The sequence below is a fragment of the Sabethes cyaneus genome, chromosome 2 (genome assembly GCF_943734655.1).
Source record: "Sabethes cyaneus chromosome 2, idSabCyanKW18_F2, whole genome shotgun sequence".
Lineage (NCBI taxonomy): Eukaryota > Metazoa > Arthropoda > Insecta > Diptera > Culicidae > Sabethes > Sabethes cyaneus.
The window spans coordinates 29,017,233-29,031,749 of record NC_071354.1 but is presented as its reverse complement, the minus strand read 5'-3'; the positions used below and the strand labels follow the sequence as shown (position 1 = coordinate 29,031,749).

Genomic DNA, 14,517 nt, shown 5'->3' with positions numbered 1-14,517 from the left:
TTCCGATAACGGAATGTAGCACCTAGGCTTTGTTTTGCTTAATTTACATAGAATCGAACGTCCTAAATTAGCACTAAAATACATCGACAAACCTTGTAAGTTTTGGAAACACATTTTCTGGACAAATGACTCAGCATTTGGCCAAAACCTGGAGAAAAGCTTGCCTGCAAAAATATACAAAGGAAAATATAGCACGGAGCTGGCAGTATCATGGTGTGGGGATTCTTCGTGTAGTCTGCAATTGAAATTCTCAAGAAAATAGCAGGAAAAATGGCAGGAAATTTGTATATTAGCATTCCGAAATGAACTTTTAACGAGTCGCCGCGTAAGATTGGCTTACCGAAGAACTTTATTTTTCAGCAGGACATCGACTCCGCTGACAAAACTATTGCATTCAGCGTAAAGAACGGTACACGGTAAGCTACTGGAATGGCTGCCCAAAAGTCCAGACTTAAATTCAGTAGAAAATTTGTTGTTTTTAGGATCAAAATGTTGATGACGAAGATGTTACCAGTTGTGAACTATTCGAACCACTGACAACATTACTCTGAAAAGGAATATGAACCCTCAATTCAACACATCAAAAACCTAAGTAACAGTTTGAGTTGTATTACATTCTTATGGCTTCTATAACCAAAATTAGTCGTTATTAACACCGCAATTAGATTGAATTGAAAGAGTTCAACACAAAGGGAGGATGTGTTTGTGGGTTTTCCCTTGAAATTTATTACTTTTTTTCGCCAAATTTGTTCCTAGAATCAGGAAGAGAAACAAGTTATAATTTGGTCATGGACAAGAGGTTTCATTATGCACTTCGGGCCAGTACCACTCTTATAAACTTGCGTCAACAAGAGGTTTCATTGCTGAATTCAGTCCAAAGGAAGGATTCGACTGGTTCGAAATACAGATGAAATACATGGGTGAATGGTTTCATTCGACATGGCGGTTTTGTTTCCGAGCATTCCTGTGAATGAAACCTGGAATATTTTAGCAGACTGACTACTTTCGTAATCATAGTGATGGTAATTGGAAAAACAAGATTAATAAGAATTTGTTGCTAACCAGACCAGGAAGTTGCTGTCGAGTGCCCCAAGATCGAGTTGAAGGTAGACGACTGCTTGGAACAGCACAAGCCCGGCTCCCGGCTCTATGCTGCTGACGACGATGATGCTAACCACACTACGTATAGAAGAAAATTATTCTTCGTTCAGGGTCAGGGGTAAATTTTATAAACCGACGAAAGGCGCACCCATGGGGAATCACCTTTCACCTTTTCTATGTGAGATCTTCAGGACAAACATAGAAAATAAATTTCCTACCAAACTGTTGATGGCGATATTTAAACATTTTTTTATTTAGAGACATTTATAACATTCAGAAGGACATTCGATTTACATGTAGAATAGAACAGAATGGCAGATTCCTTTTTCTAGATGTTGTTGTGATATGAACATTTGAAAATTTTAAATTTTAAATTCATTGGAAACCCACGAATATTAAAAAAAGTAACGCGTAGCAGTTCCAATCTTTGATTTAAACGTAAAAAGTAAGATCCAATATAGGAAATCATTTTTAAAACTTACTCCGATAACAGCAAATCTGAAGAAAGAATCTGTTGAATACAATGGGGTTTTAATACACCAACATCGTACAAAATTAAAAAGATTTGATGTGGACATTATCTACGGCAGTGGAAACAACTGAATAAAAACAGTATAGGACCCACTAAAGATAAAATTCAGCTGTTAAACAGAGCAGGGCAGAGCAGTCCCTGTAAATAAATTTATTTGGGACAAACTACAAAATCCGTTTTAAGCAACGCGTGGCCGAAGTTACTGAAGTGAGGCTCCAGCTACTTGTTATTTACATAATTTCACGTAAAAGGAAACGTTTAAATAACAATTTTTATATTTATAACCGGGTGCTCCAACTGCTCGAATTTTATCGGATTTTCGGTCAGTCAATTTAGGGTTGAGTCTATATCTAGCAGCCCATCCATTGTACCTCGAAGCTAACCGGGCCGTCCATCTTCTCCAGCCAATTAATGCATCGTGGAATTAGACCAAGAAATACCCAGCTTCCAAATTAATCAATCTAAATCAATTTGCCTACCCCCGAAGAATTGAGGACACATTTCGATGTGGCATTTTTGTCGAAATGCCAATATTGCAGCAGTATTTTACACCAACTCTAATATTTTTTCTTGAAAACTAAACGAGAAATGGGCTTCTGGTCAATAGTACATAGTACATAGTCAAATCATAGTGCCTTTTACACCATATTCAAATAGTTTCATTCCAAACATTGCAATTTAGACTAATACAGTAATGTTCCGATTTTGTCAGCCCCATGTTGAATTTTGGGCTGACAAAATAAGGGAAACTGACAATATCGGGATTTTTCTTTCAAAATTCAAGACTTAAGACCTTGCTATATCGAAGACTTCTACTCAAAATTAAATTTTAACCCTCAATTGGTCAACCGAAAGCTCAATCAACCGAGCACAGCGCACTGGTCTAGAACCTTTTTTGGTGCGCATTAACCTTGAGCGGGAAAACTTGGTTTTAGGTTGATGGAACCTTAGGAAGAGTTTCTCAAAATTAAAAGTTCTATCGTCCAGCGAAGTTCAAATTTTGATTGAACCCCCTAAAAGTTCAATAAAAAAATTATTTTTCCTCGGCTTCAATATAACACATTGATGTATTCTGCAAAGTTTTACAGCATATTATTACAAGAAATTTTGCTGAAGACAGTAACCTTTTATCTCTTCAGCAAAGTTAGAAAAATCCTATTTCTCATAAATGAAAAATCGTTAAATACAGTAGCTTTAGCAGGCTCAAAAGTTTTATAAAGCATATTTGAAAGCATAAAAGTTAAACAAAATTTATAGGCTGACAAAATCGGGATAAAAAGCTGATAAAATCGGGGGTAGACAAAATCGGATGCCGACAAAATCGAAACATTGCTGTATTAAAAATTTTGATTTCATATGGAAACTTCCTCTTCCCTCCCGTACGACTCCTTGAAGATGATCATTCAAAACAAAAAACAACAAATGCGGTACCATGGATTGGCGCTCAAGGGCATATCCGAAATGAAAAGTTCCAAAACAATATGAAACTGTATTAAATTATTTCGTGTTTGACCCATCTTTTTTTTAAATTCAAACGCATAACAAAATGGCGGACATTTAAACATAAAAGTTAGTTTTTTAGTCGAAAAAATTGACTAAACTTTTCTAAAATATACAAAAAATCTTCTTCAGCAGCATAGAGCCGGGGTGGCTCGTGCTGTTTCAGCACTCGTCTCCATTCAACTCGGTCTTGGGCCACTCGTTGCCAATTTCCTAGTCGTCTCAGAAGTCGCAAATCGCTTTCGACCTGGTAGAACCATCGTGCACGTTGGGCCCCTCTATTCCTGGTGCCAGCGGGGGCCAACCCAAATTGTTCCTTGGACAGGACAGTCAGCCATTTTCTTTGAATATTTAACAAGAGTGTCAGTCCCATTTAGCGCACGAAGCTTTGTCGTTATGTTTTATTCTCAGAAACGATTTTTCACCGTTTTTCAGTAATTTAAAGTCCGCGTTTTTCTCATCAGTTTGTTCAGGCTATAGATTTTTTCCGAGATAGCTCTCATCCTTTCCCTCAACACTAAGAGGCACAAATTTGAGGGCCCATAAAATATTGCTCACCGGGGGAAACCGAACCCGGAGGAGTGAGAATAATTGTTATTAAAAGCGCAAATTATTTTGTGAATATATTTCGATACACGGTGGTACAGTTTAGCATAATTCATTTCATATTTATAAGAATAAATGAGTAAGACGATTGCCATACTAAATATATATTACTGTTCGAATTCTAGGAATTCCTTCTAAAATTGCTACAAGCATAACAGCAACTCTGATTATAATCATCGTAAATGTCTTTATCATTTCTACTCATGTTCTTTTCACTTAATGGCAGCCAGCGCAGGAAGTCGCATTTAGAACTTACTCGAAACGGAGTATTCACAGCATTCTAAAATAGTTGGTGTTTAACAAAAATACAAACAAAACATTATGCGTAATATTTGAGGGTTCTACATGCTTATCAAAGTGTGTTGCCTTCACTTTCTTAAAAAAACATTCTAAATCTTCAGAGTTTAGGTTTCAATTTTATGAAGAAAAAAAAATTTCTTAGGTATATCTCGTTTTGCGATTACAGCTCCATAATCAAGAACATCTCCAGTGGAAAGACGCCAGACGAAAACTATAAAATACCGTATTTACACTACACTGCACTACTGCAGCAGAATGGGTTGGGTTTATTTCTTACCATTTCACAGCACCTATTTGCAGCATGTGAAGCGCATCAAAAAGCTAAACGTGCCAGGTTTAAAAATTGCAAATAATGAAGTGGAAATAAATCGAAACGACGTCACTTTATTTCTTATCTTCAATCTTGCCGTGTTGCATTCACAATTAGTAGCTTTATTATTCGAAATTAAACCCTCTTAGCGGTAATAGCGTAAAAGTTGATCACATCAAGCTAAATTATTGCTAGAAAATGCTTAACTTCTTGTGTATGTATCACTCTTGAACGCATGGTCAGAATGTTGTTCTGTAGGTAGCAAAACGTTGGTAAGTCAAACTACCTGGAAACGACCGTATCCGTTAGCGGGTTAATTCTCGATATGAACTTTTGGATCGATTTATTTCCCAAAATTTTTTAAACAGTTTAGTAAGAAAATTCATATTTTTCTATAAACTAAAATCACAACTGCACTTTTATGAACCTTTTTTCTCTGTCAAAATCTGTTAGATAAGTGAAACAATCGGAAAAATTATTTCTCAGTACCTGTTTTATTGTATTTTCTTACTGTACGTATGACCTTTTTTCGTGGTAAGTAACTCCTACCTATCTGAGAATTTATTTAAAAAATTCCACTGAGAAAGACTGTTAGAGCTAATAGGATTGTAGCACTCGCCTTACAATATTGTCCTATACACTAACAGCTGATCTCAAAGTCAGTCGAAATAAAAGCAGAAGATTCTGTTCACCAAAGTTGATTTCACTCAACCATCATTGGGCTTAATTTTTTGATCTGTCACTTCAAATTTTCCAGACCTAGACAATTCCACATTTCTGAACAAATTTTCAAGTGCCTAATCGATTTAGGGCTGATATTACACTTGATTAAAATCCTAAGTAACGTTATTTAAGCCGGCCTACCGTATTGGCCGTCCTACGTAACAATCTTGGAGTCTTGAAAAATCAAATTATTAAATTTAACTTGGTTTCAAATCAACAAATCACATTGTTAATTAGAAATTTAAAGAATCAGTCAATTTATGAGGATTATTTTAACTGATTCTAAGAAAATTATTCATTTTTGAAAGTATCCTACTAATCTCACACACGTGGTGCTGTGAAAAACTGTCAACTTCCCTTGGTTCGCACCCAATCGAAAGACCTAAACGTCCCTGTGACGGGAGCACGAATCATCGGCAGGCTAGACTAGATCAACAGGTTGTCCCCCTCGGCCCCCGGGTTGTTCTAGAAGTGCTGCTGCACATGCGCACTGGCAGCGCACTTGGGCTCGAAAACATGCGGCAGCATCATCGTCGGATGCGGATGCGGAGACTTGAATGCTTCTACCAACTAGCGAAAAAAAAAGTGGTCGGAAACCTACCTTCAGTGTGAAATCACCAAAGTCGTAGAGCGCCCCGGTGTGCATAATCGCGGTAGACATTCTCCGTCGTTGTTCTGGTTTTCTTCCCTGCTGCTCTTTTTCTGCTTTGACGGTTCCGTTCCTGGCTGATCGGGTACTCGGGGGCAGACAGACAGGAGGCAGGTAGGTTATAAGCAGTCGTCGGGGAAACAAACCGGCAATAATGCACTTAAAAATTTCACAGCACTTTTTTTCTGGATTTCGCGATTTCGTCGCTTGCCCAACCACTAACGATGGGAGGCAAGGCTGCGGTGAGTGGGGCTGCGCGCGCCGGAGGGCTTGTCAATTCGCACAATACACAACGGGCACTTGTTGCGAAATTTCACTGTTTTGTTTTCTTCTTCGCTTTGCTTTTATTTTTCTGCTGGCTGTGTTGTGTGTTGTCAGATAATCAGAAAATGCACTATTTTTGCCAATCTGCAAGAATGATTTTCTATTGCTCACTGCACATTTGCACTAATATTTCTTCTCTATTTTTTTGTGTGGCTTCTACCACACAATTTTTTCTTCGAATTTCAACTTTCGATTTTTTTTTCTATCTAATATGGAGCACTCTTCTTCTTTTTTCTGCAAAGAAAAAAAGAAAGAAATCAGAAATCACTTGGGGCTGCCAATGGGTCACAGCATCGACAATTCGGTTAGTTGTTTCTGTTCTGTTTTGACCGGCTGTGCAAAAACTACAGAACAAACTCGATGACGTATTTTGTTTTTTTTTTCTATTACGTACTTGTCTTGTGGGCTCAGAGTTGTGTCTGGTTTCGAATCTCGCGGAGGCGGACACAGGCAAGAAATTCCTTTTCTTTATTTTTGCTGTGCTGGCTGTTGTGCAGCGGGGTTTGACCGGACGAAATTCCGCGCGTAAACTGAGGGCGGCTTTTCGACGACTGTTTGATTTATTAGTACTACAAACTCTTCTTTACTCGCAGGGTAGGAAAAGTGAACTTTGTAAATTTGTCTGATAATGTTTTGCCTTCACTGCTGCCAGAAGCGCATGAAGAGAACACGGTGTAAAAATGGCTACCTCTACTCTGTACGCCGCTCGATTCAAAACTGACTTGGTCCGCACTGGAACGGTGTGCCGATATGGCTGCGTTTGCAAGTAAAACTGCAAAGCCGGAGCGAGCGAAGCTCGGTGCAAGTGAGAGCGAGAGCGAAAAGAAAGAGAAGACGGCCGTAATCTCTCACGCACAGGCAAAACAAAAACAGTTTGTGCGCCTGTGGAGGGGAGACAGCTGAGAGCGACGGCGCGTTGGTGCTTTTTGAACGCGCATTTCCCCTTCGCTGTCAGAGATTTTACTACGCCGAGCGGCTAACGGCGACGGCGGGCGAGCATGGCATGACCAACAGCCGCCGCCAGCCAGCTATAGTGTACTTACGTACGGCGGCTTCAGAATTTCTGCAGAATGAAGTCGTGTTTTGTTTGGCTTTTCTTTTGTGTTCTGCGCTTCTTTTGCTTACTCCGGCTGTTTTGATCGCAACCACACAGTGCCTCTGCGGGTGTATGTGTGCACTTAGGAGAGACCGTCGTACAGTCGGTTAGTCTCTCTTCTCATCGGAAGATTATATATTTTGTGTTAGCGGAATTGCGATAAGTTGTGTTGGGATTGGCTCTATATATAGATAATAATCACGTCATATATTTGTACAAGTATATACTTAAGAATCTAAATAATGTACTAAACTAAACTATCTGGTAGCGTTTAGCGAGAATTTATTGCTATTACCATTCCAATGTTAACCAAAACAATTGCCCAATAAAAATTCACTGTTTTACTACATTTTATCAGATTTCTGTTTTGTTTTTGTGTCATATGTGTTTTTTGTTTCTAATACTATGGGATTTGCTTTAGAGCTACAGATGAATTACTAAGCACTTCCAACCCTTAAAGAGAAATGAGTCATCATTGATTCTCTAAGTTTCAAAAGCAGTTTTTTGTTTGATACAAAAATTCTGTTCATGAAATTATTGCGACATTTGCCCCTATTTAGACTACCCCGATTTACACGATTATCACAGTCGAATCTCGCACACGATTTCGCTCAAAGAGAATGAAGTGAAAAAGAAAGGGGAAGAAGGAAAAAGAAATCAAACTCATTAGTAGATCAAACTAAAAGCCACTCTAGTGTCAGATTAACAGTGCAAAATGCGGTACGTTGCATTAAATGATTATCACAGTAGTCTAAATAGTCATAAAAGGGGCAATATATTCACTGTGTTCAGATTAGCAAGAAGAATACGCATGCATGTTGTACGGCTTTACAGTAGCTAACCAGCAGGACCACCGTGTCATGGTGGGCAATTTGCAACCACAGACAAACAGACGAGACACTCGCGTTAATTCCATCGTCCATTCAAAAACAACTTATTTTTCAAAAAAGCATGTTTCGCAACCTGTCCACACCGCGGCGCTCGAGTGTTGCTTCGAGTTTCCAGTATAAAACCGTACAAATGTAAAAACCCTACAGTATAAAACCCTGCAAATGTAAAAAACTTACAGTATAAAACCCTGCAAACGCAAGCTACTCCGCAACATGCATAACAGAGGATGCTAGTCTGCAAGCAAAATGTGTAGGACGATGGTTTTTGAAGAGTTTTCTTCTATGTGTCATGTCAGTTCGTCAGTGTTGCAACTTTGCCCCCTGCATCCAATTCTCGCCTGTTCCAATCGCCTCTGTCTATTTTTGTTAAACAAAAGATTAGACTGAGAAAATAAGATATGTACTGAGTCCTGCCAAGAAAATGAATGGTCCCAAATTTGGAATGCGTGCATGAGGTTGGTATCGCTGGTCACCAGCATTTCTGCCTCCAGTGACTCGCCTGTCACCGATAGCATGATGTCATCCGCAAAACCAAGGATCACCGCGCCTCTAGGCAGTTTCAAAGACTGTACACCGTTATACATCCCATTTTAAAGCGTTGGGCTAGGAATGGAGCCTTGCGGAACCCCAGACGTAATGTTCATCTACTTACGCCCCTATGAGGTCTCGTAAACAAGCGTCCGATTCCAGAAGTAACTCCTCAGAATTCTGCAAAGTTAACCCGGAATTTGAATTCTATGCAGCGAGTCGGCGAAGGCCTGCCAACTGGCACTGTTAAAGGCGTTTTTTACGACGTTTACGTTACTACGGCGCAAAAACGACCTATTCTTCGCTTCTGTTTGGACGACTTCTCGACTAGCTCGACCACTACTGTCCGAGTAGCATCCACCGTGAACTTTCCTTTCTGGAATCTGAACTGCATGTTTGACAGACCATGTTCACCTTCTGTATGCCTTGTAAGTCTGTTCAGGATTATCCTCTCCGGAAGTTCTCCGCATCTACCGAGCACACACATCACCCTGTATGATGCTGAATTCCCAGCAGGCTTTCCTAGCTTCGGCAACAGCACTAGCTTCTGGATCTTCCATCTGCCCGGAAAGCTACCATCTTCTAAGCATTTCTGCATCAACATCCTAAACATATCCGAGAACGCTTGTATGGCTCCCTTAAGAGCCACGTTAGGAATCCCACCTGGACCAGGGGCCTTCTTGATCTTTAACCGTCTTGCCATTGCTACTATTTCATCGTTAGAGACTTGCAGACCGTCAGCGCTGGCCCTCGCTCTTCTGGACCGTACGGTGAGCTAACTGGGCTGGCAATTCGGACACATCTCCCTAATTGTCGCAGGACCTTTTACTTTCGCCATCACGATTCGGTACGCGTTACCCCAGGGGTTACGGCGTCAGTCTCTCGGTACAGCCCCTTAACATTTGCGTTTGCTTTGTTTTATCTCCCGTTTCATTCATTTGCATACCTAGCCAATCTGAAAATCAGGCTGTACTTTTCAAGGTATACTGGATTTCTAGCTCACTGGACCCGTCGCACAGTGGGACGGATTCAAAAATAGTGAGATATAAGTATTAGCATCGAAACCTTAAGACATAGCATAATAGTTGTTTCAAAAATGCTTCTTCATTCAAAAAGCACTTTCTAGTGGCGGAAACATATTCGGACATTAGGGTGTTCCTAATCAGATACAGAAAATATTTTCTCTATTTTGAGTCAAAAATGATTGCTATCCACAGAAAAGTTGTAGCTAAACTATTTTCGAGAAACTTTGTTGAATACTGAAAATTTTTATCTCTTACATGAAAGAAGTTATAGAGCCAAACTCATATGGACACTCTTAAAAACAGTTTTTTTGATATAGCTCTTTAATAACGCTTCGTATGCTTTTTAAATGCTCTTTGAAATTATTAACCACATTAAATTACACATTTTCGTCGAAGGCAGTAGAGCTCAATCCTTTTCCATTTAGAAGCTAACACTGGTTTTTAACGTTTTACATGTAATCTTTAAGGGGGTGTCGGGGAGAGCAGCTATGAGCAGCTAATCTCACTTATTTTTTGTGAATCAAATTATGCAGTATCCCACCATGTACAACTTAGGACAGAACACTATGGAACATCTGAGAAAAGTTACCATAAAGGTAACCGTTTTTAAAGCTGAAAACTATGGAAACCATAATTTTGTACCGTTTCGGCAAAACAAAAAAAGCAATAGCAAGCAAAATATTGCAGTTAAACAGCATTTTATATAAATCGATGAATGTGTTGTAGTTTAGTTTGCCGTAGCCTATATGTTTTGATAATCGCGAAAAAAACAATTTACTAAAGCATTGACAGGTTTTGTATCTGGTCATCAGATTACCGTTACAAAATTTGCTGATTTAATTCAGAGAACATGCGAAAGCGGTTCAAAACTATGGTCGGATCACCTCCTCAAGAGCGATGTTGACCAGCAGGCAGGATAAACCGTCACCTTGTCTCAACCCTCGCCGCGTCTCAAAGGGACTCGAGAGTGTCCCAGAGATGCGTACGAAACACATCACTCGATCCAATGTAGCTCTGACCAGTCGCGTCAGTTTGTCCGGAAAACCGTGTTCGTGCATTATCTGCCATAGCTTATCTCGATCGACTGTATCGTATGCTGCTTTGCAATCAATAAAAATGTGATGCGTGGGCACGTTGTACTCCCGACATTTCTGCAAGATCTGCCGGATAGTAAAAATTTGGTCCGTAGTTGCGCGAGCCCCCATGAAACCCGCCTGATAATTCCCTACGAAACCCTGTGCTATCGGTGACAACCGGCGTAACAGGATCTGGGAGATCTGGGACCGCGATAGTTGCAGCAGTCTATCCGATTACCCTTTTTGTAGATGGGACAAATCACTCCTTCCATCCATTCCTCCGTTAGCTTTTCCTCCTCCCAAATCCTCGAAATAACCCAGTGTAGAGCCTTAGCTAGCGTTTCTCCGCCATGTTTATAAAGCTCTGCCGGAAGGGAGTCCTTCTCAGCGGCTTTATTAGTCTTCAGCAGCCCGATTCTCGTTTGACTTCTTGGAGATCAGGTGCTAGGATATTACTATCTTCCATTCCGCTCCTAGGTTAATTTCCGTTCCGCCTCTTTCTACGACTTCCCCATTGAGGTGTTCATCGAAGAACTGCTTCCATCTCTCGATCACCTCGCGCTCGTTTGTGATTTGACTCCCTCCCTCGTCCCTACACTTGTCAGGTTTCGGAGAGTAGCCCTTCCAAGTTTGGCTCACCTTATCATAAAACTTGCGCGTGTCATTAGCTCGGAATAGTTGTTCTAATTCTTCACGATCTCTGTCCTCCTTTTGGCGCTTTTCCTCCTCAGGATCGTGGTCAACTGGTTCCTAGCTCGTCGGTACTTGGCCAGGCTCTCTCTAGTGGCAATACTTAGATAATTTTTCCAAGCAGTTTTTTCCCCTCCACCGCTTGTTCCACCAATCATTTTGTGTACTCCGAGGCTCAATACCTACCTCTCCGATGGCCGAGCGTATTCTGCCCCAACCGTCTTCGAGGTTTGAAGCACTTAACTCCTTGGAAGAAGGCAGTGCCTCATTCAGTATTCACGCGTAGTTCTCGGCAGCTCGCGGGTTATCTAGCTGTCTGATGTTCAGCCAAGGAGGGTGGCTTTGTCGTGTCCGGTATACGGTGGACAGCTTTGAGCGCACATGTACTGCTACTAGATAATGGTCTGAATCACCCCGTCGGGAGCGTACGTTCGTGATGTTAGAGAAAAACTGGCCCTCTATGAGAACGTGGTCAATTTGGTTCATTGTACGTTGGTCAGGTGATCTCCTGGTGGCTTTGTGGATTTCTCCTAGCGAAAGTTTTTAAGCATACCGCCTTACTGGGGCTGCGATGTCTAGTCTCGCGGATAGGGCTGCTGTCTTGGGTATAGCTGGCGAGACACAGCGTTTTATAAGTCAGCCGCCCGCTCCGGATCAGTCGCTGTTGTATGCCGCCCCTAACCTCGGATACAGCCGCATACGTGGTACGGAAACGGCGATTCACCGTGCAGTGGGTTCACCGTCGTGAGCCGTCCTTAACCCTTGGAGCCCTTGGAGTCAGACGCTCACGGCTGGCAAGGCTGTTCCTTTTGCCAACACTCAGCAGATGCATCCTTCCCTGTCCGTATATGACCTTAGCTTCCACGGGGGTTGGTTACCCGATCTCCACTAAGGTTGCTCGTATTCCGGCTGGTACCACGAGAAGGTAGGGACAGGAGTCGCTGGATAAGAGGCTAATGGTAGCTAGTGGTACGCGAGGTACCGGTGTTACGCATTATCCAGCCCTATTCAAAAATTATTCTTTGGCAATTAAAGAAGATATACAGTAATGCTTTTAGTGGTGCGTACTTTTAATTGTCCAAGTAAACAAAATCTTGTAATGATGTTAGTTTTCATTAACATCAAACAGTCAAAGATCAAGAGTCGTAATATACGATCAATTGCGTTGTGCTGGTGCTGATCACTTAAATTGGATATGGAGGATCCTCGATGAAACAACCATCAACATCGGTGATCGTTACACAATCCCCGATACCAGTTTCGGCATAAATTGATCGTTTCAATATTTGGCCGGCTCATCAGGTATGAGCATCGAGTCCCTACGATACGCGTTCCCTCGTATTTATGCCGCAGCGCAGTGGAACCCGGACTGGCACTGGCCGTGATTCCAATAGGGAAGGAGAAGAACAAAAAAAAAGGAACCAAACCTGCAAACCTGTATCACGATGATGCTGAAGATGAAAAATGGAATGGTAAGAAGAAACTCAAAATATAAAACAACTTTGTTTTTCCGCCTGCTGTGTTCTTCATCGAAGCAGGTAGAAGGAATCCTTTTTCTCTGTTTACTTCCCTCTCCGCCGTGTTCGGTTTCGGAGAATGCCGTCATAAGTTTTTGGTTCTGTTCTGTTATTTTATATTATGTGCAGAATAAATAGGCCCAACTATACATACATATATTTACCCTCCATTAGGCGGCCCGGGGACCATCATCATCATCATGTACGAAGTCCGCTGAATATACGTTTCGGAACGGAACGGCGAGTCATTGAGTGAGACAGGAAATTCGAGAGGGTTCCTTTCGGGACAAGCACAGTGTTAAGAATTTAAATTTTGCGTTTTGGGTTCGGAAAGGAGTTTTGGCCAGAATAAAAAGCACATCACTTTGTGTTGAGTGGACGAGGGTAAAAGACTCCCAGGGAAAGTTCTTTTTTTATCCAGGTTTGAAAATATGTTTGGAAAAAGGAACTCAACGAATAGTTGTTTGCCATGATAGTACCGTCAAATTGCAGTACCCCTTAAACCTCATTCCCTGAATAAACTGAAATTTACTTAAAAAAATAGACGAAAAAGAGAAACTCGACCGAAAAAAGGTTTCTCTTGTTTGAGATAGGACTTTTTATGGCCGCCGCCGCCGTTGTACCACTCCGTCCAACCCTCCTTTCTCGATCGTTCGTTGTGTGCACGGGGTAAATACAAATTTCGTGATGATCCTTCTTCTTACTTACAAAAACATGTATAGTGTACCTACTGCCTTGCCTTTTGCCTCCTCGTATACTTGCTGACTGAGGATCGCCCGAGCCAAGCCTGCTCCTCTGATCGAGGCGACAACGCAACGTCGCCTCGGAAGAAGAAATCTTTTCGGAGGATTTTCGTTTTGTCACGCTTCGTGCGGTTATGCAAATAGGTTGAACCCCTGGCCGTCCTCCTGCTTGGGACTTCCTCTTTCTCCATGACCCTATGACATAGCGTCAAGCAGTCATGTATTTTTTTTCGAATTTTTTGTTTGCACAGATTTTGCTAATCGCATCTTAAAAAAATAAGTTTTGGTTTCACACGTTAAAAAAATAATATTTCAGCTGAAAGGACCTATCGTCTGTTTGATTAAGGATTAAGTTAGGTAAATATAAATTGTCTGCCGAGTCATCCTAATCAACGATTGATTATCAAAAATAAACAAAAATCGATGCTTTCATCGGACTTTCATCGGTAGTTAGTTTATTTCGATAAATGGATGAACGGCTTTTCAAACGTGGATTAAGAAAACTTTCAGTTTGAAACGGACTGAAAAATTCACTTTCATAAAAAGTAAACATTGAAAGTTATTAAGTTTCGCCTAATTCAAAACTTTCCACTTCCGAAGCTTAGCTTCGCGAACGAACAAGACGCACATATAATTCTGTTTTTTCGCCAAGCTAAGAACCAGCACCGAAACACTAAAAGAATAAAACTGCATAAATCTGTCCGCCCAACCTCTTGCTTCTCCTTTCCGCCGGCTCCGACCGTTCCAGACAGACAGCCGTGGTGCTGGCTGGTGGTATAATTTTGGCTACATTTTTCGATGTTTCCTCTTTTGGTTCGCATCTTCTTAAAGCCACTTTCGGATGTTGCCTATCCTACCGTCGTCTTACCGTGCTGTTTTCCCCCGTGTCACCACCCATCATGGCATG

At 41.2% G+C, this 14,517-nt stretch overlaps 1 protein-coding gene across 1 annotated transcript in view; it reads right to left on the bottom strand.

The window, feature by feature from the left end:
- Positions 1-6,757, bottom strand: part of LOC128738545 (protein TIS11-like) — a 40,422-nt gene extending 33,665 nt beyond the window's left edge. The window contains exons 1-2 of the mRNA XM_053833759.1: positions 6,440-6,757; positions 5,674-6,279 (exon numbers count right to left, since the gene is read on the bottom strand). Coding sequence (XP_053689734.1) covers positions 5,674-5,733 — 60 coding nt within the window. The 5' untranslated portion in view covers positions 5,734-6,279; positions 6,440-6,757. The remainder of the gene's footprint in view (positions 1-5,673; positions 6,280-6,439) is intronic.
- Between the last annotated feature and the right edge of the window lie 7,760 nt (positions 6,758-14,517).